Genomic DNA, 27,006 nt, shown 5'->3' on the forward strand with positions numbered 1-27,006 from the left:
TTTTCTTTAATATACTGTTTACTTTAGGATATATTTTGTTGGAAAATATACCTAGTCAAAATTCTACTTTAATTTCTAGGGAAGTGCAATATATTGTCCTACAGAATATAGCAACTATGTCAATTCAAAGAAAGGTATGTATGTTGTGAACACAAAATTTAAGAAAGACATGAATGCATTAGTATCATAAGTGTATTTATATATTTATTTTTGTAATCTAGGGTATGTTTGAACCTTATCTGAAGAGTTTTTATGTTAGGTCAACTGATCCAACTATGATCAAGATACTGAAGGTATGCATACTCTTATTTTTCAGAGACTTTAATACTTACTTACTTTGACACTATTGCTGTAACTTTTAGTTTAGCATTTTCAAAATGGAGACCTTTTTTTTTTTTTAATAGATACATTGGGGGATTTTCTTTATGCTTTTAAAACTACATTATTGTATACTAATTACTGTGCTACATTTTAATAAGACAAAGTTAAGACATGCTGCCTATACCTTGAATAACTCACAGTAAGTGAAAGAGACAGACATGTAAATAGATAATTTTAGCACTGTGTTTTAAATGATTAATAGATGTGAATTGAGTGTTGTGGAAAAAAAGAAAGATGCAGCTAATTGTCTGGTATGTTTAGAAAAGACTGGTGGAAAAGATGATATTAGAGTGGATCTGAAAAGAATGACATGATTTTGTCATTTTTTTTGTTGTTGGTAGGTAAGTTGATAGCAAGGTTGTAGGGTTCAGTGTAAGAAAAAAGGCACATTTTATGCAAATACAAGAGATTATGAAAGAGTTGTATTCAGGGAATGATAACTACAGTATAGAGTATGGTTATGAATATAAAGTTATAATGATGAAAACAATGTGATACTTGGAATATGTGATAATAACATATGAAGCATGGAAACAGATCTATGCATATCAAAATGTATCATATATGAGAGGAGACATTATAAACCAATGAGAGCTATTCAATAGTAGACTATTCAACAAATATTGGAATGATTGGTTAATCACATGGAAACTTAAGTTTAATTTAAAAAAAATCTAAGACACGCCCAAATTATATAATAAATTTACAGAATAATTGGTTTGCAGTTATCAAAAGCGTCCAGGTCCTGAAGGTCAAAAGAAAGGTTGAGAAACTTTTATACTGAAAGAAACTAAACAACTAAATATAATGTATGATATGGAACTCATACACTATTTTTTTAATACATTATTGAGATAATTAGTAAAACTTAAATGTAAGTGATTATTGTATAGGTTTGATGTATCAGTGTTAATTTCCTGGGTTTCTTGGTTGTATTGTGGCCTGTAGGACAATGTCCCTTGTTTGCAGAAAATACGTACAAGGTGTGTTTGGGGATGATGTGGTATCGTTTTGGCAACTCTAGAAGCAAGTGGTCTAGATAAAAACTGCTTTTTACCTTTTCTCTATGTTAAGAATTAGACTTTTTAAAATTGTACAACAAAGTAAGATATTCTCATCAAAATAAAATGAAAAGTCAGTTCACAATCTAGGAGAAAGTATTTCCAGTACATAACCTAAAAATTGACTAGTATCCAGAATATATAGGAAAGCTCACACAATCTATGCCTTTTAATTAGAGTGTTTAGATCATTTGCCTTTAATGTAATTCTTGATATGAATATCTTTATGTCTGCATCTTTCATTTTATTTTTCTGTTTGTCCCATCTGTTCTGTGTTCCTGTTTTCCTTTTTGAAGCTTTCCTTCAGATAAATTGAATATTTTTTTATGAGTAGATACTGAATTTTTTTAGCAAGCCTATTGGAGATGAACTTTTAATTGCGCATTTCTTTTAACTAAATCCAGAAGAAAGAATTAAAATGTCTAAATATTTTGTTTGGTAAGATGAAGGAAAACTAATCAAAAGAATTAATTGGTATCTGGAATATAAAGGTATTACATGGAGGGCAAGTTGTTTTCTAACTTTATTATTAAAAGAAAAAGAAAACTGCCTTAAGTTGTTTAGGTTAATTAGATAATAAATTATAAAGTTGGAGCAAACAATTAGTGAAGGTGTAGAATTCTCTTTTTTGTAATTATTTTTTAAGCACCATATAATTATTCTGTTTGTAGATGTAGGGAGACAAAGTTCAACTGAAAGGTGTAGTGTCTCACATTTGTAATAGGCATTTTTTTAAAAATAGAAATTACCTTTCTATCAAATGGCTAACCTTTATTAAATTCACTTTGTCTTTTTTTTTTAATTTTTTATTTGAAGGATAATTGCTTTACAGAATTTTGCTGTTTTCTGTCAAACATCAGCAAGAATCAGCCATAGGTAGACATCTGTCCCCTCCCTCCTAAACCTCCCTCCCCACCCCACCCCTCTGGATTGTCACAGAGCCCCTGTTTGAGTTCCGTGGTCATACAGCAGATTCTTATTGGCTCTCTGTTTTACATATGGTATTGTAAGTTTCCGTGTTGCTCTCTCCTTAACATCAAAAAACATTTACTTTCTCTTTTTCTACCTTAGCTTGAAATTTTGACAAACTTGGCAAATGAAGCCAACATATCAACTCTCCTTCGAGAATTTCAGGTTTGTGTACAGTGCTAATTATGCAGTAACTTCTAAAGCATCTGTTCAGTTTAAAGTTAGATATATGTCTTTCTCAATTTAGATGTGTGTAATTGTATAAATAAAACTGTATAATTTGGAAGAAGGTTGACAACTAATAAGTTTTCAATAATAAACATCAACTACAAATTTTAAATTTAAGAGAAATAAAATGTAGTCCCTTTCATATTGTAGAATATGAGAAACTAGTTTATAACTCTGTTATCATCATCAATAGTTTGTGCTACACTCTGTACTCAGGAAAATGGCTTCATTTCTTATTTGGTTGTCCCTATTTGATTATCTGCTTCTATTTTAGACATTGTCTGCTAGCTTCATGTATAGCTCAAAATAAATGGTTTAAAATTGCCCTCCTCATGATTGTTTAATTGTTAATGTTTTGTTGTATTTTTAAAATCCTGTGTGGATAGATGAGATGCTTCCCAGATACACATGCTCCAAAAACATAAAAAAATTGCCTCATGGCTCTTAGGCTTTTTATGATGAAAGAGTTAGCTCTGAAGACTTAGTGGTAGAGCACAGTAATACAAAACCTTATATCAATATTGCGGGTTTTACATTTCATCAGCAGTTTTTTCTTAACTAAAGTATACCACATGCCATACAGTATTCCCAGAATTTTTGTCTACCCCCAGCTTTTATAGGTGGCTTCCCAGGTGGCTCACTGGTAAAGACTCCAACCTGCCAGTGCTGGAAACACGGGTTCCATCCCTAGGTTGGGAAGATCCCCTGGAGGAGGGAGGGCATGGCAACCCACTCCACTATTCTTGCTTAGGTTGTGTGATAGGTGGTAACTTTTAAGTGTATAGGGTCCCAGAGAGTAGGACAGGACTGAGCAGCTGAGCATACACACACAGCTTTTATAGATTAAAGTTATTTTGTTGCTATAATCGTTCTTTATGCCTGTCCTAAATTTCTTTTTAGCTATATAGACATTGTATTTCTTTTTGACTATGTGATCTTATACTTTTAACAGGAGTAGTGGAATATTATAATATATTCATGTTTTGTAATTTTGTAACTGGATTACTATACTTTTATGCTATATATTTTTTTAGAAAAAGTTCTTACAAAATTAGGATATATGCTCATTTTATATTTGCATGGCAGAAAATACAGTATCTCAAGTTCTTAGCTAGTAATCTGTGGCTGTAGAACATTGCCGAAATGTGACCTGTAATTCAGTTTTATAGGTTTGCTTATTTACTTTTAAGTTTCTGTCTCTGTGTTTGCGGTTGTCCCATATCTTGTTGTCATGTATGATCTGTGTAATCTGTTTGGATGTCCTTTTGCTTTCTACTTTCTGCTTCTGTCAGGTTACTGGAGTTGTAGGGAGTGAGTCCCAGGTAATTTTATGGCATTGTTTATCTATTTCAGAATATTGGTAATCCAGTCATTTCATTTAATATCAGGCTATTTAATAAGGTCCATTCTTTAGTCAGACTTTTAAATATATTCTTTCTTTATACATCTGTTTTTATCACTGTCTATACGTGTACTTTATTTCTGTGTTTATGTGTTATGTCCATAGGTATTACAGTTTCTTTATAACTTTTTGAAATAATGGAGAACTTTTCAAAGGACTTATTTTTTGTGATTGAGGAAATTAGGTAATCAACTGGGAAATGGTTTTTTTTTTTTTTTTTTTTTTTTACTTTACAATTCTGTATTGGTTTTGCCATACATTGACATGAATCCACCACGGGTGTACATGCGTTCAGAAATGGTTTTAAATACAGTGATTTTTCCTACAGGGAACTAAGAAATTTAATTTATTTCTTCAACATTTAATCATGTTTTTGGTGCCATTTTCACCAATTTCATGTGTCTTTTAGATAGTTTTTGGATTTTCTCCTCCATTTGTCATTTAGACACCATTTAAATGCATGTCCTTTTTTGCATGTTAGATGAACAAGGTGTTAATTCTACATTATGTGCTTGTTATTTGAGTTTGGGAATCTTTTTTTTTTTTTTAATTCCACTTGAAAATGGGATTTTAAATCCATTTATATTTTGTACATAAATGTGCTTATTTATTAAAAGTACATCTCTTTCTGCCTGTACACAATAAAAGCTTAGTTTTTGAATTAGGAAAGTAATAACCAAAGTGACAATTTTTGAGGCCTGTGGTAAATAACGTGATTAATTTCTTAAGTTTGTGTAAATATGTGGTTTACATTGTATTTTTAAAACATTTTTTTCAAGAAAATATTTTTCAGAAGTATGATGTTTTATTTTATTGCAAATCAGGTATATTTATAAAGTCTTTATTGAAATGCTCCTCACTGTGGCTGTTGTAGTTTTATCACCATTCAGATAACCTTTTTTAAAGTAAAATGTTTATCGGTAGCATATTGCTCCTTTTCCTCCACTTCTCCCAATTTTTAGGCTTAGTGTCTCTGAAAAGGCCACCTTTTTTTCATGGATTCATAGATGCTGCTGGTTAAATGAACTGAAACCTACAAAAAGAGAGGTCTCATCATTTCTTTCCACCTTGCACTTAAACTAATTGCTATCTTGGGTGACTGCTCCCCCACTATCTGTTTTGGAGTTATAAGCTACTGTGGCTTCAGGTGAATGAACCTGACTTGAAAACGTGCCTGTACTACAGTCACATTCTTTAAGTGAAAAAACAGAACTGAATTAAGTCAAAAGGTGGACTTCCTATTGTGCCTGTAGAGGAGAAGATTATGTATTCTAGAACTTGATTTTGACAGAGCTTCATATTATAGAGATATTTTTCTTTGCTTGATAGTACCAGTGTATAAACTAATTGAGGCAATGTTTTTTAGACCTATGTGAAAAGCCAGGATAAACAGTTTGCAGCAGCCACTATTCAGACTATAGGCAGATGTGCAACCAGCATCACAGAAGTCTCTGACACATGCCTCAACGGCCTGGTGTGTCTGCTGTCCAACAGGGATGGTGAGTTGGCAGTTTCATTTCACTTGCAAATAATTTATCATTTGGATATTCTTGGCATGATCTACAAATTGTAATTTCTTTTTTAGTATTGCCTTTGAGCTTTTTCTGTATGTCCGTGATCACAATGAAGAGTAACATTTTATCTTTGAAATACACATATGCACACACACAGGGTTTTTGTTGTTGTTTTAGTAAATTGGATAATTAACTTACAAACAGAATTTTCTTACCTGAACAGAACTAAGAGAATGTAGTCTGTTTATTTTATTTCTTCACAGTTTAATCACCTTCATTTCACCCTTCCCACAAAGGTTCCATTTTACTGGTTTTTAATGGCATATGTCTTGTATAATATTGGTTCACCTGCAGAGGGTGCTAAAAGCAGGCAAATGACTTAACAACAGGAGAAGTTAAAAAGGCTAGATCAGAAAAGTACGGTAAACTTGTAATTTCAAGTTGTTTTTTCCCAGATTAATTTAATAATTTTATATTCAAGATTAATTAAATGTAGAAGTCATCAATTTGGAACACCTTCGTGTTTTTAAGCCAGTCAGTGTCTAAACATTTTGTAGAACTGGATAGGTAATATCCAGTAAAATACATAGTCTAGAGTTCATTCTTTCTATGGTAAAATATCAGTTATTTCTATGATATAGCTTTAAAATAAATGAAACCTTTTGGAGAAAAAAGACTCCAACTCTCACCTTTAAAGGTATTTATTTATTTAATTTAAAGGAGATTAAAACAGGGATTCTTTTTAGGAAACACATAATTTTCTGTATAAAATTATTGAAATTATTTGTGGGATTCTAAATAAAATTATGTCATATCTAGACACAGGCATATATGACATAGCAACCATAGGGTGAAACATAACAAAACTGATTACTTTCTATATTTTATTTGAAAAATAGCTTTTTACTACAAATATTACTCCTAATTATCTTTTTGCACATGTAGATCTCTTTTGAAAGCTGTAACATTGTTGTAAGTACTTCTAACGAAAAAAACTTTTTGAAACAAAGTTTATCCCCAAATAAGAGTGATCTTCACAATCAACATAAAATTATAACTGTTAACCTGTCAATTCAAGATATTATAATGGAGAGAACATTTTTCTGTGTATAGTATTGTAACTCCAAATAAGTGGCAAAAAAAATTATCAAGGAAATAGATTTTTTAAAAACACTGACTGTAGACGGTAATTACAGAGGATAGGATGCTAAATGTCATTCATTTTATCTGTTTCTACTTTTAATAATAGCATCCTCTTTGTGTCTATTTCTGTCACACTTTAAATTGTGAGTTTAAAAATATGGCTTCATTTTCCTATGTCTTTAATAATGACTTCCTATTTGATCAAACAAGACACACTTCACTTTGATTGCATACAAAAAACACACAAATCAGAACACTGGCTAGTTCTTTCACATATAAAATATATTCAGGGTTTTTAAATTTTGTATTTTTACTTTTTTTTCTCACATGAAATTTGCAAGCTGGATATTAAAGCCGATGTTTCTACTTCAGCTTTCTAGCACATTGATTTCTAAAAAAATATTTTTTATTCACTTCATTTTAAAAAGATGAATATGCTGTACCCTTGTAGTACTTCTAAGCAAAGACTAGATCATTTTATAATTAGACAATGGGAGGAGACTAATTTATAATCATTCTTAAAGGTAGATTTACTAATTTAAACTGATATTTTAATATTTAGACTTTGGTTTTTCGTAAATCAAAACTCTGTTTATAACCGTGGACCTTTTTTTCTGCTGTGAATATTAAGAAACTTAAATTATATTTTTCAGGTTCTAATTGCATAGTTATCATTAGCCTGATTCTTTAACTCTTTATTGTATGTGCTGCACTTCTGTAGTTTGGAAATTTGGCTCAGTAACAATAAAGAAAGCAATAATATTTTTCATTTATAACGGCCGATTGTTATAACAGAGCCTCTTTGTCTTTCTGTTGAAAGATCTGCTTCTAGGAATAAGTGCTGTGAATGAGGCCCGGGATTCTTTAAAATCTGTAAGACCTTTGGGACCTCTAAGGATCTCTGCCTCTTTGATTTTATATTGTGAATACCTCATCATCTCTTCGGATACTGTATCTTGCAGCTTCAGAGACAGCATTGAGCTACATTGTTTTTGCATATATTTAATATATTCTTGGACCTGTAAGGCTTTGGGGACTTTTTTTTGTTGTTGCTGCTGACTTCTTCCTTCTTGTCAGGGACAGGACTTCTAGGAAGACTTGAAGGTTGTCCTAAAATAGCCCATTATCACTATGTAAGATTCACTGATAAACAGATTTCTTAAAGACCTTAGGGAGAAATCTGCATTTTCAGTAGACTTAACTTAGAATAATTTAACCCCCAGTTGATTTTCTTTCACAAAATTTGCTGGTCTGAAAAGCTTTTTTACCATCTACTGTAAACTGAAAGAATTGGGGCAAAAGACTATTTTTTAAATTTTGTTTATATAATATAATAAACATTTGTTGAAAATTTGAATTAGTTGAGGTATTTAGTGAGTGTGGAATAGATGAATAAGGTATTTACAAGCCTATAAGAGGTTCCTGCCTTTAAGGAGCTCGTATTCTAACGGAGGGACACAATAATATAAAACAAGTATACTGTAGTCTTCCTATCTATTGAACACTTACTCAGCTGCTAGCTATTGCTCTCATGCAGAACTAGACTACCTATGTTTGAATGCTAATGTTGTCTTGAATAAATTACCTGATCTCTTTGTGCTTCAGATTCCTCATTTGTAAAATGAAGATAATAGTAGGCTGTACTAATCTTGAGAACCTTAAGTGAAATAAACCAGTCACAGAAAGGTATATACTGAATGTTTCTACTTGTATGAGATATTAGAATAATCAAATTCATAAAATTCAAGAGTAGGTACTTGCCAGGGGTTGGAAGAAAAGGAAAGCGAGCAGCTACTAATCAGTGAGCATCATGTTTTACTTGGCAAGGTGAGTAAGCTCTGGAGATCTACTGTGTAACACTGTACCTGTAGTCAACAGTAGTGTATCATACGCTTAAAAATTGGTTAGATGGTAAATCCCCTGTTACATGTTCTTTCTAAAATAAGTTGTTGTTGTTTTTTAATAGTAGGCTGTAATTCTTAGAGTCAGTACAATTAAGTTCTGTTGAGGACAAAGAGAAAGCTTAGAAAGGCCCAGAACACAAGTTCATTTTGTACTTGTGGGGGAGTGCTGAGGTCTTTGAAAGCCAGGAGGTAGCATAAAGGAAAAATAGGGTGGAATTACCCAAAGGGAATGGGAAGGCACCCAGGTTAGGTAAATAGCACTCCACCACCACCACCATCCCACAAGATGTTCAGGTCCTGATGCCTGAAACCTGTGAATATGTTATCTAATGTGGCAAAAGGAACTTTACAGATGTGATTAAGATTCTTGAGATGGAGAGATTTTTCATCCAGTAATCTGGGACCCAATGTAACCAAATGTCAGAAGCAGAAATTAGAATGATATCTTCGCTGGAAGGGGGCTTGAGCCAAGGAATGTGGGCAGCCTCTAAAATTTGGAAAAGTCAAAGAATGGATTTCCCCCTAGAACCTCCACAGAGAACTTAGCCCTGTTGACACCGTGGTTTTAGCTCCATAAGACTTACCTTAAATTCTGGCTTCAAAGTGTAAAATCATAAGCTCATGTTGCTATCAGCCACCAAGTTTGTGGTAATCCATAACAGTAACGATCGGAAGATAAGGTGGCACCATGGCTCAGAGGTTAAAGCATCGGCCTGGAATGTGGGAGACCCAGGTTCAATCTCTGGGTCAGGAAGATCCCCTGGAGAAGGAAATGGCAACCCATTCCAGTACTCTTGCCTGGAGAATCCCATGGAGGGAGGAGCCTGGTAGGCTACAGTCCATGGGGTCGCAAAGAGTTGGACATGACTGAGCAACTTCACTTTACCTCTTCACTTCAAAGAGTCAGTTCAGTTCAGTTCAGTTCAGTTCAGTCACTCAGTCGTGTCCGACTCTTTGTGACCCCACGAATCGCAGCACGCCAGGCCTCCCTGTCCATCACCAACTCCCGGCGTTCACTCAGACTCACGTCCATCGAGTCAGTGATGCCATCCAGCCATCTCATCCTCTGTCGTCCCCTTCTCCTCCTGCCCCCAATCCCTCCCAGCATCAGAGTCTTTTGCAATGAGTCAGCTCTTCGCATGAGGCTAAATAATGCCAAATTTTATTTCAACTATAGTTACGGTTAGTCAACCTTGCCTGTACACGTGAATAATTAAAAATATACAACTTAAAAAAAAAAAAAAACTTGGACTAATTTTGCAATATGTTTTAAAAAGATAAAATTTTATACTATTGATTCTTCAAAACCATTACGTTGCATAGTCATTTCTTACATAACCACTTAGTGTTTCCTAGCAGAGGGTAAGCTTGATGAGGGCAGAGTGTCATTCTGATTTGTCTTTGTTTTCCTCATAGCTCCAAGAGGCAGTCTTTATAAAAGCAACACCTACTCATAGTAACATAGAACATTAAAGATAAAATGGTAGATTCTGAATCTGAGTTTGAATTCTCCAGTGCATCTTTCTTCATCTTTAAAATGCTGATAATAAGCTGCCTACCCTGTGTTATTATGAGAATTAAAAGAAATACATCATTTCTTTAACTAGAACATTGGCTTCCCTGGTGGCTCAGAGGTAGGGAACCCGCCTGCCGATGCAGGAGATCAGATTAGCTCTCTGGAGAAGGAAATGGTAACCCACTTCAGTGTTCTTGCCTGGGAAGTCCCATGGACAGAGAAGCCCAGCGGGCTACATATAGTCCATGGGGTTACAAAAGAGTCAGACGTGACTTAGCAACTAAACAACAGCAGCAGCAAACTAAAACATTATGAAATATTAATATATCATTCCCATGAAGAAATATATATAATATGAAATACATATTTCAACAATAATTAGAATGATAGAAAATTTTGCTTGTGTTTTTAAAGGGAGTTAGATAAGAAAATATATTTCAGAGAAAATGAGTAACAGAACCCTAGTCATGGCATATTTTCAGGGTAATATTAAAATAAACCTTTATAATGTATACCAGGGAATCTCTAATATCCATGAATCCCAGCTGATTAAAAAAAAAAAAAAAAGCCACAATAACAAGGAAAGGCAGTGTTGGTGTCTTTCTTTGGTGTTGGTAACCTTAGTAATTGCTTATATAAGATTCATTCCATGAAGTCAGGTGCTCTGACTGGTTTATTGTGTTTCACTGCTGGTGCCACCAAAGACGGAGCTCTGGACCACTAATTAGTCTATAATAATGCAATCTCAGAATCCCAGTTTGAGGATCTGCTTCCTGGCGCCACTCCTCGTACCAGTTACTGTTAAGGCCCTGGCAAGAAACAGTTGATACACTTTAAAGAGATGATTGAAAAGAGTTTAATGAAGGAACTATTTATTAATTGTGGGTCGGATTAAGGGAAGCCAGCAAGATGTACTGTAATACCCTGGGGCTAGCAGGCTAGTAGAGGTGGGAAGCCTTTGCCATATCTAGAATTAAAGGGAAAGGGCTGGAGGATTGGGAGCAGTTATCAGACCCTGAAGGAGAGAGTCCCTCTTGGAACTGAAGCCTTCAATGGAGAAGTGCTCACACTGCCAGGGAGATCCGGCAGGAAAGGGATGCAGGCTGTGGATATTCTCTCTTGTTTTAGTTTTCGCCTAGTCATTTAAGAAATGTGCAGTGTTTTGCTAAATTAAATTTACATTTTACTAAGAATACTGTGTTTGAATTGACTTTGAATTGAATTGAAATTCATATTTAAATACGAATAATCTGATTTTTTTTTTCTTTTCAGAAATAGTTGTTGCTGAAAGTGTGGTTGTTATTAAGAAATTGCTGCAAATGCAACCCATACAACATGGTGAAATTATCAAACATATGGCCAAACTCTTGGATAGTATCACTGTGAGTACCAGTTAAGAGATCTTTGCTTTCCAGTACCAATTGAACCGAATTTTATTCAATAAATTATGGTTTTGTTAAAATAAATAGACATACTGAAGAATAATGAATAAGAGAGCTGCACAGTCTGGATTCTTGTTCTGAGATTCTGCCCTGTTGAGGAAGGAAATCACAGATCTGAAAGAGGGAAAGGTTGCAGTAAATACTGCATATTGGATTGGAATTGGACATTTCAGTGTGAACTCCGTTTGTTTTTATGTAGATAGCTAGGTGTGTTGGAGTATATATGTGCAGGTGTGTGTGTCTGCACACATTTGTATGTACATATGAATGCATTCATGAATATACAAAGATATGTTTCTTAATGTGGCCTTTAAGGGGACCTGCATGCGATGATAACCCCAGTACCAGTGAGCACACCTAGTGCCCAGATCCTGTTTGTTTTCTTTTGTTTTAATTGAGATATAATTTCATAGCATAAAATTCACCCTTTTAAATCTAGAATTCAGTGACTTTTGGTGTATTCACCAGGTTGTGCAATTGCAGGACCTTTTCATCATCCCTAAAATCAGGTCCCTAAGCCAAGGCTCCTGATCCTCCCCATTCTTCAGCCCCTGACAACTACTGATGTACTTTCTGTCTCTATGAATTTGCTTTTTCTGGACATTTCATACAGTTGGAATCATGTGATACGTGGTCTTTTGTGTCTGGCTTTTTTCACTTTAGAATGTTTTCAAGGTTCATGCACAATGTACACAGTAGTACCACATCCCCCTTTGGGGAAGACTTTGGTTTTTAAATTCCATTCAGCATTTAAAGAAACTAGGACTCCTTAGAGAAATGGCTGCTTTTAGAGCTGGGCCATGGAAAGAACATCTTGTGGGGCCATAAAAACATGGCTCTGCTCATGGAACGGTAGAGATGGTAGAATTTAAAAGAGTTCCCACTGGCTAATTTAAGCAACAAAATACATGATAGTAAAAGGATTATAACCTATAGAATAGGGTAAGAATCTCTGAATCCAAACTGGATGGATGAATGAATAAGTAAGAGGAAAGGAAAGATCTTTTACTATATTCTCACCACAGATCTTTTTCTTCATATCAACTCTTATTGTTGGTTAATAACCAAAGTCAGGACTTCTTACAAAGACTGTATATGAGAGATTGAGAGACTGGATTTGAAAATCACATGACTTGGGTTCAAATTTAGTCTCTGCCCTTTACTAGCTTTGTGATCTTAAGCAATACTTGACTTCTCCTTGCTCCAGTTTTCTTTTCTGTAAAATTCAAACACATGTACTAATGACTTTATAGATCTGTTGTGAGGAATAAATGAGTCAACATAAATGAAACTTATGTTGGGGCTTCCTGGTGGCTCAGAGGTTAAAGCGTCTGCCTGGAATGCAGGAGACCCGGGTGCGATCCCTGGGTCAGGAAGATCCCCTGGAGAAGGAACTGGCCACCCACTCCAGTACGCTTGCCTGGAGAATCCCATGGAGGGAGGAGCCTGGTGGGCTACAGTCCATGGGGTCGCAAAGAGTCGGGCACGACTGAGCGACTTCACTTTCTTATAAATGAAACACTGAGAATAGTGCTTAGTGTAAACTTTTATTGTGATCATGGCTGTTGAATTTAATAACCATCCTTGTTGCTCTTTCTGTTTTGGTTATTTATTTAACATAACTCCTATAGTGTTAATCGTATGTCAGGCACTATTCTAAGCACCCTAAAAATATAAATCATTAATTTTAATTACAACTCTGAAAAGTAGGTTCTATTCTGTTTTACATAAAAGAAAACGGAGGCAGGATTATTAAACTTTCTTACAAATATAGAGCAACATAGAGCAACTTAATTCAATGAAAGTTGTTTATGAAAAACCAAAACGGCAAAAGAAAAATATAAAATGTTAGAATAAAAATTTTTAGTAAAATAGTTTTTAAGGAAAGGAAACCAAGGCACAGATAGGTTAGGTAACATGAAGGTCATATAGTTAGTAGTCTGCTTTATTAACCAGTACATTCTTGCTGTATTTGTCTTCCTTCTCTAGTCTCTCTTTTTTTATCCAATTCACTTGTCCACTCACAGACCTGGCCAGGACTTTATTGTCGTTTCCTTTTGATTCACCCAAATTGTTGACAAATTTAGGCTTTAAATTGGTCCATTTGCCTATATGTGGAACAAGTGTTTGACATTATTTGTCAATAATCTACTGATATGAAGTAGGAGGGTGAAACTTTTTCCTCATGTCTACTGAGATAGATATCCAGCATCTCTGTGTAACCAGACATCAGATTTCAGTAGTATTTTAGTCATTGTAACAATCACAAATACTCCTATAGTTATTTAGATACCTTTTAGACAAGTGTTACACTGCCTAGTAAGAACCACTTTTCTAAGCAAGAACTAAGGAGCCAAAGCTGGAAACTCTAGATCAGGGCAATCAAAGAACAGAAGTACTTACACAATATATGTATATATTTATACACATAATTAAATGTATAAAAATAGACTAAATGAGAACTCTTGAAAAAGAAGGGCCATTATATAAAGGAAATTCTAATCTGATACTAAAAATATTGAGCAATCTTAGAAAATTTAGGGGTAGGGTATGATTAGTTCAGAATAAAAGTGTTTTGAAGGTGTCATGGGAGGAAGAGAGTAGAGGGAGGTGAGATTATTTTAGTAGTCTCATGTGTTTAAAAAGTAGTAAGGACTTCCCCGGTGGCTCAGACAGTAAAGCATCTGCCTACAGTGCGGGAGACCCAGGTTCAATCCTTGGGTCAGGAAGATCTGGTGAAGGAAATGGCAACCCACTCCAGTATTCTTGCCTGGAAAATCCCATGGACGGTGGAGCCTGGCAGGCTACAGTCCATGGGGTAGCAAAGAGTCGGCCACTACTGAGCAACTTCTCTTTCACTTTTCAAGGTGAAAATAGATTATCTTAGGGTGAAAGCAGTGGGTTTTGGTAGGGGAAATAGTTAATTTCTTGCTTGTAAATAATGGCAGAGAAACGTGTGTCAGGTTATGAGAAAGAAATAGGAATGTGGAAGTCTGTATTCCAGTCATCTTGTGCTGTTACGCCTGTTCTGGTCTTGTTAGAAAGGGAGAGGCAAGGCAAAGAAGTGTTAGGGCTTTCAGGGGAATGCAGTGGCTTACATACGAAACCTGTGACTGTACATGAGACCTGGATCAAGCAAGCGACAGGCTTTCTTGGAAAAAGAATTTGTTGTCTTTGATTATGTCCCTATGTGGGGCTCAGGAAAATTCTTGATTGCATCAACTTTCTCTACAACAGTTGATGGAATATGAGCCAAGTACATACTTCCTTACAGAACTTACAGCAAAGCTTATTTTTCTGTTTTTGTCAGATAGAAGATAACCATTAGTGGAATACAAAGTATGGTGGAAATTCCAAATTCACAAAAGGAAGAAAAAAAAGAAAACCTAAATGTAAATAATAAATGTTTAAAAATTAAAATGGAAGACTTAAAATCAAGAAGTAAGATGGAAGATTAAAAATCAAATATATTCTATTCTGAATATGAATGGACTTCATTCTCTCATTAGAAGACAGACTTTGGAATGAAAAACAAAAGCCAGTTAAAGGCCATTTATAATTAAAACACTGTTATAAAAGTTGAAAATAGGAACATAGGGAAAGAGATAAGTGAATATCCACAGGAATGTGAGATTTAAAATTAATTAAGGGCTTTTAACAGGATAAAATGGGACATTATAAAATTCAAAAAGGCCAATGTACAAAGAAATTTAAAAACATACCTACCTATATGTGCAAAAAATATGGCAACTAAATATGTGAAGGAAAAGTCTATGGTAAATGCAAGGAGAAATAGATAAAATACAGTTTTATTCTTCCAGAATGAAATGCATACTACCTGAGGATTGTTCTAACAGGGTTACATATTACCTTGAATGGGACAGGTGAGGATTTTATATTACAAAAGGAGAGCTGAAAGATGTTATTTCGTAAAGACTGCTGAGTGATACTGAAGTAGTGCTTTATGGACTTCTTGCCCAAGTGCCTAACTGAACGCCTGCCATTTCACAAGTTAACTGCACTTGCCCTGCCACCCCTGCTTAATTCACACCTAAGTGTTAATGCATATTGAGTCCAGATGTAGAATATTGGATCAGATTTGCTATTTGTATGCAGTTTGTTTAGATGTCTTCTGATTGTGCCTTTGACAAATTTAAATAAAATTGATGTTTTTGCAGGTTTGACCATACACTGTGGCACTGTGCAGTGAGCTGGTATTGTAACACAATAGCTTTTAAATTGAACTGCTTACAGAGTGATCTGTGAAATCTTTCTGGATGTCTTTCTATAACTGCTATGGTCAGCTTGGAAAGATTATTCATTTTTGCAAGCAGGTTAATGGCTTAAAATGGCAGTGGAAACTGCCTTCTGGTAGAAGGTTTAAAAAGTGCACTTAACCACTTGCTCAGGGCATTTAGAATAAAGGATCAAGCAGAGTCACTTACAGTCCAGTTTGTCTTTGAAAATACTGACAAGTAGAGGTTCATAATGAAAGTATTATATGTGTGCATGTGTGTTAATAGTTTGGCTTTAGCCGTGGAGAGCAAAAAGTGGCTAATTTTTGTACTGTTTTTTCAGTTGCTTCAAACCTTTGAAAATAGTGGCCACGGATTCATAGTATCAGTAATGTACAAATGAGAGTCTTATAGTTTAATAGGGAGGGGAAGGCAGGGCTGGAACCTGAAAATTTTATGATTCTGATTACAGCCAAATGTGCAAGATTAGGTTTGTCAGTTTTCTAAGCTTTTTAATGTCATCACAGAAAGGTTGGTTTCAGTATACTTACTGATATTACTTCCTTTTGTGGAGAAATTTTCTGTGTTTTTAAAATGTTACTTGGAAATTTTATTACCTTAGTTCTGGACTCTCTGAATATTATCCTGGCCCCGCCACACCACTGCTATCATCTTGAGATTTTCAGTGTGAACATTTAGAACTTACTGATTTTTAATTTTTTAAAGAGTTATATTTTAAATGTATGTACACTGTTTAGAGTATTTGAATATTATTTTAATCTTGGTATATTAGTGAATAGGAATAAAATAATCTCTTAGACCTTTGGGGGATTGTCCTTTTAACTGGGGAAAAAAAAAAAAGTGTATAACCAAAGGATTAAAGTGGAGTAACAGATTGTGATATGTCATAGAATTCTAATTTTTATACTAGCAATATATAATAAAATATTTAAGAAAAGTAAATCTGGCATAACTGAAATCTGAAGTTGCTCATATATTCTTATTTAGAGGTACATTTCATTATGGTAGGCAACTTGAATTGCTTCATACTAGAAAATTTAATGTACCACTCAATTACTATTCTTTAGCCCAATTTAAAGTAATAGATTGGAAGTAAGACCTTAATGCAGTGTAACCTTTGGAACATTGGAAATAGCCTCTTTCTTCCCAAAAATCAGTATACAGTAAGGATATCAATTTTATCATAATACATGAGTAGATCTGTAATAGCATTTAGTATTTTACTGTTACTTTGCTTAGTACTTAAAATTATTATGTAAATATACTGATTTTCTTCTCTCTTACTAAACTTATTCTAATATTAATTTTAAAGATGGTAATGTTAGCACATTATTTAAAAATGTGTACTTAATTTTAAAGTTTTCTGATGACCTCATTCTGGTGAACGACTCGACTTAGTGATGTCTAAATAATGTATTACTTCTCGAAATGGGTGTTTTGAAGGAATTTGAGATGGTAGATATTGTGATAAAATTCTCACTTTGCAAAGGTCTCCATTCTCACTTTCTTCCTTAACAGTCATACTGTGTACAGCTGTGAAACTGTAATGAAAACATTGGGACTTTATTTGAGAAATTAGAAAAGGACTTCATAAAGAGTCTTACCTCTTCTTGTGATGCTACTTCTTAATGATAGCCAGTGGCTTTTTCATTTATTATAAAAAGCATATTTTCTATACAGGTGAAAATGTTTGCAGAAACTAATTTGCATACCCCTTCAAATTCCTTTTGGAATAAGGGAGAATACAAATAAATAGTAATAAAACTAATTTGCATGCTCTAAATAAAATGTTCTTCTTAATGGTGCTGGTGGAAGGTTTCCAGTTTTTAGCAAAGCATTTATTTTTAAGAAACAAATTATATGAAAGGTACTTTATAAAAATATATAATGAAAAATGCCATATTGGGCAAGTTTATCTTATTCCTGTTTCTTTTATTGATGACCAAATAATAGACCAGCATTCATGATTTTATAAGCAGATCTTGATAATTTTTTCAGTGCTGTAGATACAGATATGTAGAAAACAATAAGTTTTGATTTGGAATCAAGGGCTTAAATGGGTCCTCTGTTCCTTTGTCGGTATTGTCCATGGCTTCTCAAAATGTGGTTTGCAAGCCACCTGTCTCAAGAATCATCTGTGATGCTTCATGGAGCATGGATTCCAGGGCCCCGTCATAGAACTACTGTCTTAGAACTGATAACAAAAGCCTACAGCCCTCAGTTCAGTTCAGTTTAGTTGCTCAGTTGTGTCCAACTCTTTGCAACCCCATGGACTGCAGCACGCCAGGCCTCCCTGTCCATCACCAACTCCCGGAGTTTACTCAAACTCTAGTACTAACCTTGGACGCTTTGTATAGCCATTGAGAGTTGTGCACCAATGCCCTGGAGCAAAGGTCAGCTGATTTTTCTTGTAAATTGATAGATAAGTAAATATTTTCAACTTTATGGGGAATAGCAGCCCACTCCAATATTCTTGCCTGGAGAATTTCATGGACAGAGGAGCCTGGAGATACTGAGTGACTAACCCACTTGTTTCAACTGCTCTTCCTTCTGCAATTACAGCACAGGAGCAGCAGCGATGATAAATAAACAAGCGGGCTAGGCTAGACAGATTTGGCCCAGGAGTTTGCAGATCTCTGATAGAATCAAGATTCTAGACCAGTGCTTTGGCCTTTATGAAATCAGTTTTAATCAGATTTTCTGGTAACTGAAGAAAATCTGTAAATATAAGAGGACTTACTGGATATACGTTAAATGAATTAATAGATGTAAAACCTTTTATAATATTTAAAGCCTTTTCTATATTACTATTAAGGAGAGTGTGATTATTTTGTTTGCAATATTTCTGTGTTATCTGCTTCTACTATTAGGTTCCTGTGGCTAGAGCAAGTATTCTTTGGCTAATTGGAGAAAACTGTGAACGAGTTCCTAAAATTGCCCCTGATGTTTTGAGGAAGACGGCTAAAAGCTTCACCAGCGAAGATGATCTTGTGAAACTGCAGATTTTAAATCTTGGAGCAAAATTGTATTTAACCAACTCCAAACAGGTAAGAGACTAATCGTTAGTCTACCTATGTGGAATCTACTTTCTTCTTTGCTCTGATCAAGCAGCTATGTCCATTTATACATTAGTCTGTCCATTCAACAATTACCCGGTGCCTGTTTCTTTAAGGTTTTACTTTAGATGATAGTTGTGTAAAGAGACGATGTTCTGGTCTAGTTGAGGAGAAAAACATAAAAAAATGAAATAGTGTATGGTAAGTACTATAATAGTGTATTGTGACACAGTGGAACTCCAGAGGAGAAAGTTATTGAAAGTCTGAAATAGAAGGAGGAGAGAGGTCAGTCAGAGTTTCATTCAAGATAAGACTCCTGACTAAGGGCTTTTAAGGAGTGGTTTACTATACAGAATAAGGAGGGAGGAGAGCAGGGGGTCAGAGTCGTGACACAGCGTGGTGCCCCCAGGAAACTTAAAGCTGAGTTTCGAAAGGTAGGCAAGGGCAGGACTTGATCCTCCACGTGAAGGGAAAACCATTAAATATTTTTAATAGTGATATAATTGACCATGTTTGCAGTTTAGAATATTCACTTTTTAAATCAATTGACTTTGTGGAACTGTTGATTAGAGAAATAGCCTGTATGTATAAAATGCATAGAGTCACTTCTGTGTATAAAATAGGATCTTTCTCATTCTTTTTCCTTTGTCTAAATAGCTGTTTAGATAAAGGAAAAAGAATGAGAAATTCTCAAGTAACTCCTCAACTTCATTTCTGTATAGTTTCAGGTTGTCTTCATTCCTGATTGTGATGTGAGTTGTATTAATATAGCTTTGGCTGATGGGTATATCAAATTTGTGACCAAATAATCACAAATATTTTGAGCATATTTCTATGATTTAGATTTTATCTTTATATTTTAAGTCAATCTTTGAAAGGAATCAGTTAGTCATTTCCAGGTGTCATGTAAATTAATTCATGCAATGAGGTATTTTTTAAAAACTGAGTAAAAGGGGAAAACTGTGTTTGCTCTTGAGTTGCTTCTTTATTGATAAAAACACTGTTTTAGCCTGAAATTCATTGTTTTTACTCTTCGTATGGTATTGTGAATGTTACCATGACACCTAGAATATGTGATTTTTATGGCCTTTTTGGAACAGTGGGCTTCCCTGGAAGCTCACACAGTAAAGAATCCGCCTGCAGTGCAGGAGACCTGGGTTTGATCCCTGCGTTGGGAAGATCCTGTGGTGGAGGGCATGGCAACCCACTCCAGTATCCTTGCGTGGAGAATCCCCATGGGCAGAGGAGCCTGGCAGGCAACAGTCCATGGGGTCACAAAGAGTCAGACACGACTGAGCTACTAAACACAGCGTATCATAACAATGGTTTGGCTGCTATAGATAAATCTAGCTTATAGGTTATCATCAAAGAAAAGTAATACAAAATTATTCTGTTAACACTGACGTAGTTATGTCTTACAAAACTAAAGGTTCTTTGGAGCAGTAAATAACCAATAATAGAGCATAGTACTCTATGTTCAGAAATTGTAAAGTATATTCCATAACTTTTTATTCAGTGACTTTGAAGACAACATAGTTTGCACTCAGCTGTTTTTATTTTTTCTTGAACTCATTTTTTGGAGCTGAACTTCTGAAGTGTTGTATTGTGTATTTTAGAATGATACTTCTAGATAACCATAATAGACTTGACCACCAGCTGGTGAAACAGTTATGTTTAGAAAAAAAACTCATTGTTTTTAAATGATTAAATATAAAAATAGATGAACAAAGGTATCCTGTAAGGTTGTGTTCTGTTCTCCAGTTTCTCATTTCTCAAGGAGTTTTAGAGAATTCGTAAGTGAGAATTAGCACTAAAGAATAATGTTTAAGTTCCATTAGACAGCATTTTTAAGTTGCATGATTCATAATCTACTAGATATGAGACTAAAATTCTTGTAAATGTAAAAAAATTATTTTCTATACATGTTAATTTTAGCCATCTTTAAAACTCAACTAGGGAGTCCAGGCCACAATGTTCAGAAACTGATTTGCCATGATGTCCCAATATTTGTAGATCCAACTTCCCTGTGGCCTAGAACACTCAATGAGCATTTTCAGAATTTTTATTGCATTATTTAATTATAAGGGATATCTAAATTTATTTTTATCAGATATAAGAATTGTATGCCTAAAAACAATTGAATAATAAATTTCTTTAATACCTCAAATGTCTTTCTTTAGTGTAAAAGAGATTTTGAAACTTAGTCAACAGTCTGCTTTTGATAGTATTCAGTAAATTCCTACTGGGCAACTGTAAACTCTGGGAAAATACAAAAAGGAAACAACTGCCTGAAGTCTCTGAAGAGTAATTAAAAGTGGGAAGATTCTGAAGGGAAATTGACACTTTTCTGGGTCTGATCCTAAATTCAGTCTTCAGTTGGCACTACACATAGAGACTGAAACTCCAGAAGGAAACCCAGAGTCCTCCTGCCTGAGGAAGTAGAGGACAGAGTTTTAGAAAATACAGGGAATTCCCTGGTGGTCCAGTAGTTAGGACTCCTTGCTTTCACTGCTGAGGGCCCAGGTTCAGACCCTGTCAGGAAGCTAAGATCCTGCAGGCTGTTTTGGTGGCGTCAAAAAGAAAACTACCACCAAAGATATTGAAAAGGAACGATTCTAGAAAGGAAAGAGCCAGTGTGAGGAGCTTCAAAATCTGAATAATTCTGTCCAAGCCTCTGGCTGACACCTGGACCACATATATGCATGATGGATTTAGAGCCGCACAGTTAATAATAAAGGGACTGAACTGCAATTTTAACAGCACTGAAGAGACAGTCTGTACTGTGAACCCAACCCAAAATATAGCAAAGTTTAGGGTTTCTACAGTGCAGCATTCATAATGTCCAAGATAAATCCCAATTTACTCAATGTAAGAACTCGAACAGAGAATCACTATTTAGTGGGTATAGAATTTCAATTTGTGAAGACATAAAAATTTTTGGAGATTAATGGTAGTAATGATTGCGTAACACTGAACTGTGTACTTAAAAATGGTTGCAGTGTAAATTTTATGTTTATTTTAGCACAATAATGAACAAGAATAGGAAAATAAGGCCAGTTTTCAAGAAAACAAAAACCAGAAGCCAACTTATAGATGACGCAGATATGGAAGTTTATAGGTATAAATTTGAAGCAACTTTTATAAATGATTGATGACATAAAGGAAAATGTGTTCACAATAGATGGAAAGTGAACTCTTAGCAGAGAAATAAAAACTAATAAAAAAATAAATGGAAGTTATAGAACTGAAAAATATAGTACCTGAAAAATCAACATTTTGTCTAGTATTACATATTCTTTAATATTTTAATTTTTTTGGTATAGAGATATAAAGCTATTCATATAGTTTTTAAAAATTATGATTAAGACTGTAGATGAACTTTTTCTGTAACTTTCTTTAATTTCCTGACTTTGGGCTCTTTCAGTGGAAATTTAGAAAGCAGTTGGTATGTGATGACTACCTTAGAGCTATTTAATGTCAATTACTGGAAGTCAGGTGGTAATCAAAAGTACAGGCTCCAATATTAGACTGTCTGACTTCAAATACTGTTTTACCACTTACTAGCTACATGATTTTGGACTGATTATACAGTCTACGTAAGACTTAGTTTCCTAATATGTAAGATGGGAGTTACAATAATATGGTCAGTTATTTCTAATTCAACATATATATTCCTAAAACTCATTATGCTTTATAGAAATGCACAAACCATAGGAATTATTGCAAAACTAGAACCAGAGATACAGCACTCAAAAAATTCTTTGATGACACAGGCTCTATGCAGTGACGTTTTTACCCTTTCTTGGATAAATTTTCTTGGCATTGAAAAAGTCAAGATAAAACATATAAAGGTAAAACACTCAAGTTGACAAAAAAAATCTGTATACTGTAAAATTTTTTAAAATCTGGTTTTCTGTATACTATCAGTGAACTATGAGGAAGAGAAATTAAGGAAACAGTCCCATTTACCATCGGATTAAAAAGAATGAAATACCTAGGAGATGAAAGGAGATGAAAGACCATCTAAGGAGATGAAAGACCTGTACTTGGAAAACTATTAGACACTGGTGAAAGAAATGGAAGATGTCACAAACAAAAGGAAAGATATACCATGTTCTTTGATTGGAAGAATTACTTTTGTTAAAATGACCATACTACCCAAGGCAATCTTCTGATACAGTGCAATCCTTAGCAAAATACCAATGGTGTTTTTCACAGAACTAGAATGAGTAACTCCAGAATTTGTATGGAAACAAATTCCAGATAGCCGAAGCAATCTTGAGAAAGAACAGAGCTGAGGGAATCATACTTTTTGACATCAGTCGTGTCCGACTCTTTGCGATCCCAGGGACTACACAGTCTGTGGAATTCTCCAAGCCAGAATACTGGAGTGGGTAGCCTTTCCCTTCTCCAGGGAATCTTCAGATTGTATTAGAAAGTTACCGTAATCAAGACAGTATGGTTCTGTCACAAAAACAGACATATAGGTCAGTGGAACAGAATAAAGAGCTCAGAAAAAAACCCCACACACTTACAGTCAATTCATCTATGACAAAAGAGGTAAGAATATACAATGAAGAAAAGACAGACTCTTCAGTAAGTGGTGCTGGGAAAGCTAGACAGCTATATGTAAAAGAATGAAATTAGAATGTTCTCTATCACTGTATACAAAAATAAACTCAAAATGGGTTAAAGACCTAAATGTAAGACTGGATACTATAAAACTCCTAGAGAAAAACATAGGACACTCTTTGACATAAGTCACAATATTTATTTGGATCCATCTCCTAAAGCAAAGGAAACAAAAACAAAAATAAACAAATTGGACCTAATTAATCTTAAGAGTAAATCATGAGAAACGCTGGGCTGGAAGAAGCACAAGCTGGAATCAAGACTGCTGGGAGAAATATCAATAACCTCAGATATGCAGATGACACCACCCTTACGGCAGAAAGCAAAGAGAAACTAAAGAGCCTCTTGATGAAAGTGAAAGAGGAGAGTGAAGAAGTTGGCTTAAAGCTCAACATTCAGAAAATGAAGATCATGGCATCTGGACCCATCACTTCATGGGAAATAGATGGGGAAATGGTGGAAACAGTGTCAGACTTTATTTTGGGGGGGGCTCCAAAATCACTGCAGATGGTGACTGCAGCCATGAAATTAAAAGACGCTTACTCCTTGGAAGGAAAGTTATGACCAACCTAGATAGCATATTCAAAAGCAGAGACATTACTTTGCCAACAAAGGTCCATTTAGTCAAGGCTATGGTTTTTCCAGTGGTCATGTATGGATGTGAGAGTTGGACTGTGAAGAAAGCTGAGCACTGAAGAATTGATGCTTTTGAACTGTGGTATTGGAGAAGACTCTTGAGAGTCCCTTGGACTGCAAGGAAATCCAGCCAGTCTATTCTAAAGGAGATCAGTCCTGGTGTTCTTTGGAAGGAATGATGCTGAAGCTGAGACTCCAGTACTTTGGCCACCTCATGCGAAGAGCTGACTCATTGGAAAAGACTCTGATGCTGGGAGGGATTGGGGGCAGGAGGAGAAGGGGACGACAGAGGATGAGATGGCTGGATGGCATCACTGACTCGATGGACATGAGTTTGAGTGAACTCCGGGAGTTGGTGATGGACAGGGAGGCCTGGCATGCTGCGATTCATGGGGTCACGAAGAGTCGGACACGACTGAGCGACTGAACTGAACTGAAACTTAAAAGCTTTTGCACAGCAAAGGAAACCATCAACAAAATGAAAAGACAGTCCACTGAAAAGAAGATATTTGCAAATTATGTGATCAATAAGGGATTAATATCCAACATATATAAATGCCTCATACAATTTGATATCAAAAAAGCAAACAACTTGATTGGAAAATGAGCAGAAGAACTGAATAAACATTTTCCCATTGAGGAAATGCAGGTGACCAACAGGCACATGAAAAGATCCTCAGAACTGCTAGGCATTAGGGAAATCTGGATGAAAACCACAGTGAGATAGCACCTCACACCTGTTAGAATGGCTGTACTCAAAGAGAACACCAATAACAAATATTGGCAAGGATCTGGAGAAAAGGAAATCCTTATACACTGTTGGTGGGAAGGTAAATTCATGTAGACATGGTGAAAAACAGTATGGAGATTTCTCAGAAAAACTAAAAATAGAACTGTCATGTGACCCAGCAATTCAAATCCTGGGTTGATATCTGACAAAAAAATATAAAAAGCACTAATCAAAAGATACACACACACACACACAAAATACAAGATACGTGTACCCCAATGTTCATAACAGCATTACTTGACAATTGGCAAGTTATGGAAGGAACCTAAGTATCTATCAACCAATGAATGAATAAAGATGTGATATACATATATATAGAGGGAGACAGGGAGGGAGGAGGGCTAGATATAGATAAAACAGTATAATGAAACACATATATGGTATATAGTACATATACATATACTGTATAGTGTATATTATATATTTGTGTGTGTGTGTATATATATACATACACACATATATATACACACACACATGTGATATATGTCTGTACTGGAATACTCGCTCATTCAGTTGCTTCAGTCATGTCTGACTCTTTGCCACCCTATGGACTGTAGCCCACCAGGCTGCTCCATCCATGGATAATGGAATACTACTCAGCCATAAAAGAGAATAAAATTTTTGCTATTTGCAACAACATGCATGGACTTGGATAGCATTATGTTAATGAAGTAAGACAGAGAATGACAAATACTGTGTGATATCACTTATATGTAGAATCTAAAAAGTACAACAAACTAGTGAATAAAACAAAAAAGAAGTAAATTCACAGATAGAGAGTATAACTGCTGGTTACTAGTGAGGAGAGGGAAGGGGGAGCGGTGACATAGAGGTGGGGGGAAAGGTTGTTACAGGATTTTCTGAAATCATCTCTGTGAAACTTTTGAAAATTGTAAAGCCATATAGAATTTAAAGAGTCATTTAATAAAATTTTTTAATTAAAAAAAATGTAAAGTTCTAGCCGTAAAATGATGAAATTGATTAACTAGAAGACTAGTGCTGCTTACATTTGCCTCTGATATATGTTAAGAATTCTGTGTAGTTCTCCTAAATTTACCAAACACATTTGCTAGTATCCTTCTGTTTAAAAGTTACAACCATGTGGAACCAATTTTAAATGCTGAGTCCTGTGTGTTTTTTAACATTCCATAAACAAATATATGTGTAAGCTGATGTTAGGACTATAAGATAACTTTTTCATTATTTTGTGTGTAAGCTGATGTTAGGACTATAAGATAACTTTTTCATTATTTTGTGTTGACCTGTAATATTTGAAGAAGGCTGCTGCTGCTGCTAAGTCGCTTCAGTCATGTCCGACTCTGTGCGACCCCTTAGACGGCAGCCCACCAGGCTCCGCCATCCCTGGGATTCTCCAGGCAAGAACACTGGAGTGGGTTGCCATTTCCTTCTCCAGTGCATGAAAGTGAAAAGTGAAAGTGAAGTCGCTCAGTCGTGTCCGACCCTTCGAGACCCCATGGACTACAGCCTTCCAGGCTCCTCCGTCCGTGGGATTTTCCAGGCAAGAGTACTGAAGTGGGTGGCCATTGCCTTCTCCATTGAAGAAGGCTATTGTTGAGCAAATAGTTTTTACCAGTTTATTACTTGTCAAGAGTATTTAGGTAGAAATACGATGCCCATGTTTTGAGAAGTTTTTTTAGAATATTGGATTTCTTCATGTTTACAAAGCATTCCCCCCAATTTTTTTTTCCCAGAGATGATTCCTTAAACAGGAAAATAATATGGCATAAAAATTGAATACAATGGTAAATGTATGCTATTGAATATGTCTGTCATTTATGGTACATTATAATATTCTCTTCATCTTGTATGATTTTTTTTTTTTTATAAAACCCATTTGAATGTACTGTTGAATGTCCAGTCTGGTTTTGATTGAGCCTTTGGCCATATTGAAATGCCGTGATTGTTTATGTGATCGTGTCTGTTTTCTTTGTTACTGTTGCCCAGGACAGATCTGATTTTTATCTGTTGTTTCAGTGTCCCATCCAGTTTAGGCTTTATCCCAGGGTTTTCCTCTTTATTGAAGCTGTTGTTGTTATTGTTCAGTCGCTAAGTTGT

General features: G+C 35.1%; 1 protein-coding gene across 1 annotated transcript in view; it reads left to right on the plus strand.

Annotated features, from left to right (window-relative positions):
- The window catches only part of AP3B1 (adaptor related protein complex 3 subunit beta 1), a 236,592-nt gene that overhangs the window by 102,235 nt on the left and 107,351 nt on the right, over positions 1-27,006 (plus strand). The window contains exons 10-15 of the mRNA XM_040225914.1: positions 80-134; positions 222-293; positions 2,514-2,576; positions 5,408-5,540; positions 11,391-11,500; positions 18,687-18,863. Coding sequence (XP_040081848.1) covers positions 80-134; positions 222-293; positions 2,514-2,576; positions 5,408-5,540; positions 11,391-11,500; positions 18,687-18,863 — 610 coding nt within the window. The remainder of the gene's footprint in view (positions 1-79; positions 135-221; positions 294-2,513; positions 2,577-5,407; positions 5,541-11,390; positions 11,501-18,686; positions 18,864-27,006) is intronic.

The sequence above is a fragment of the Oryx dammah genome, unplaced genomic scaffold, assembly GCF_014754425.2.
Source record: "Oryx dammah isolate SB20612 unplaced genomic scaffold, SCBI_Odam_1.1 HiC_scaffold_26, whole genome shotgun sequence".
Taxonomy (NCBI): domain Eukaryota; kingdom Metazoa; phylum Chordata; class Mammalia; order Artiodactyla; family Bovidae; genus Oryx; species Oryx dammah.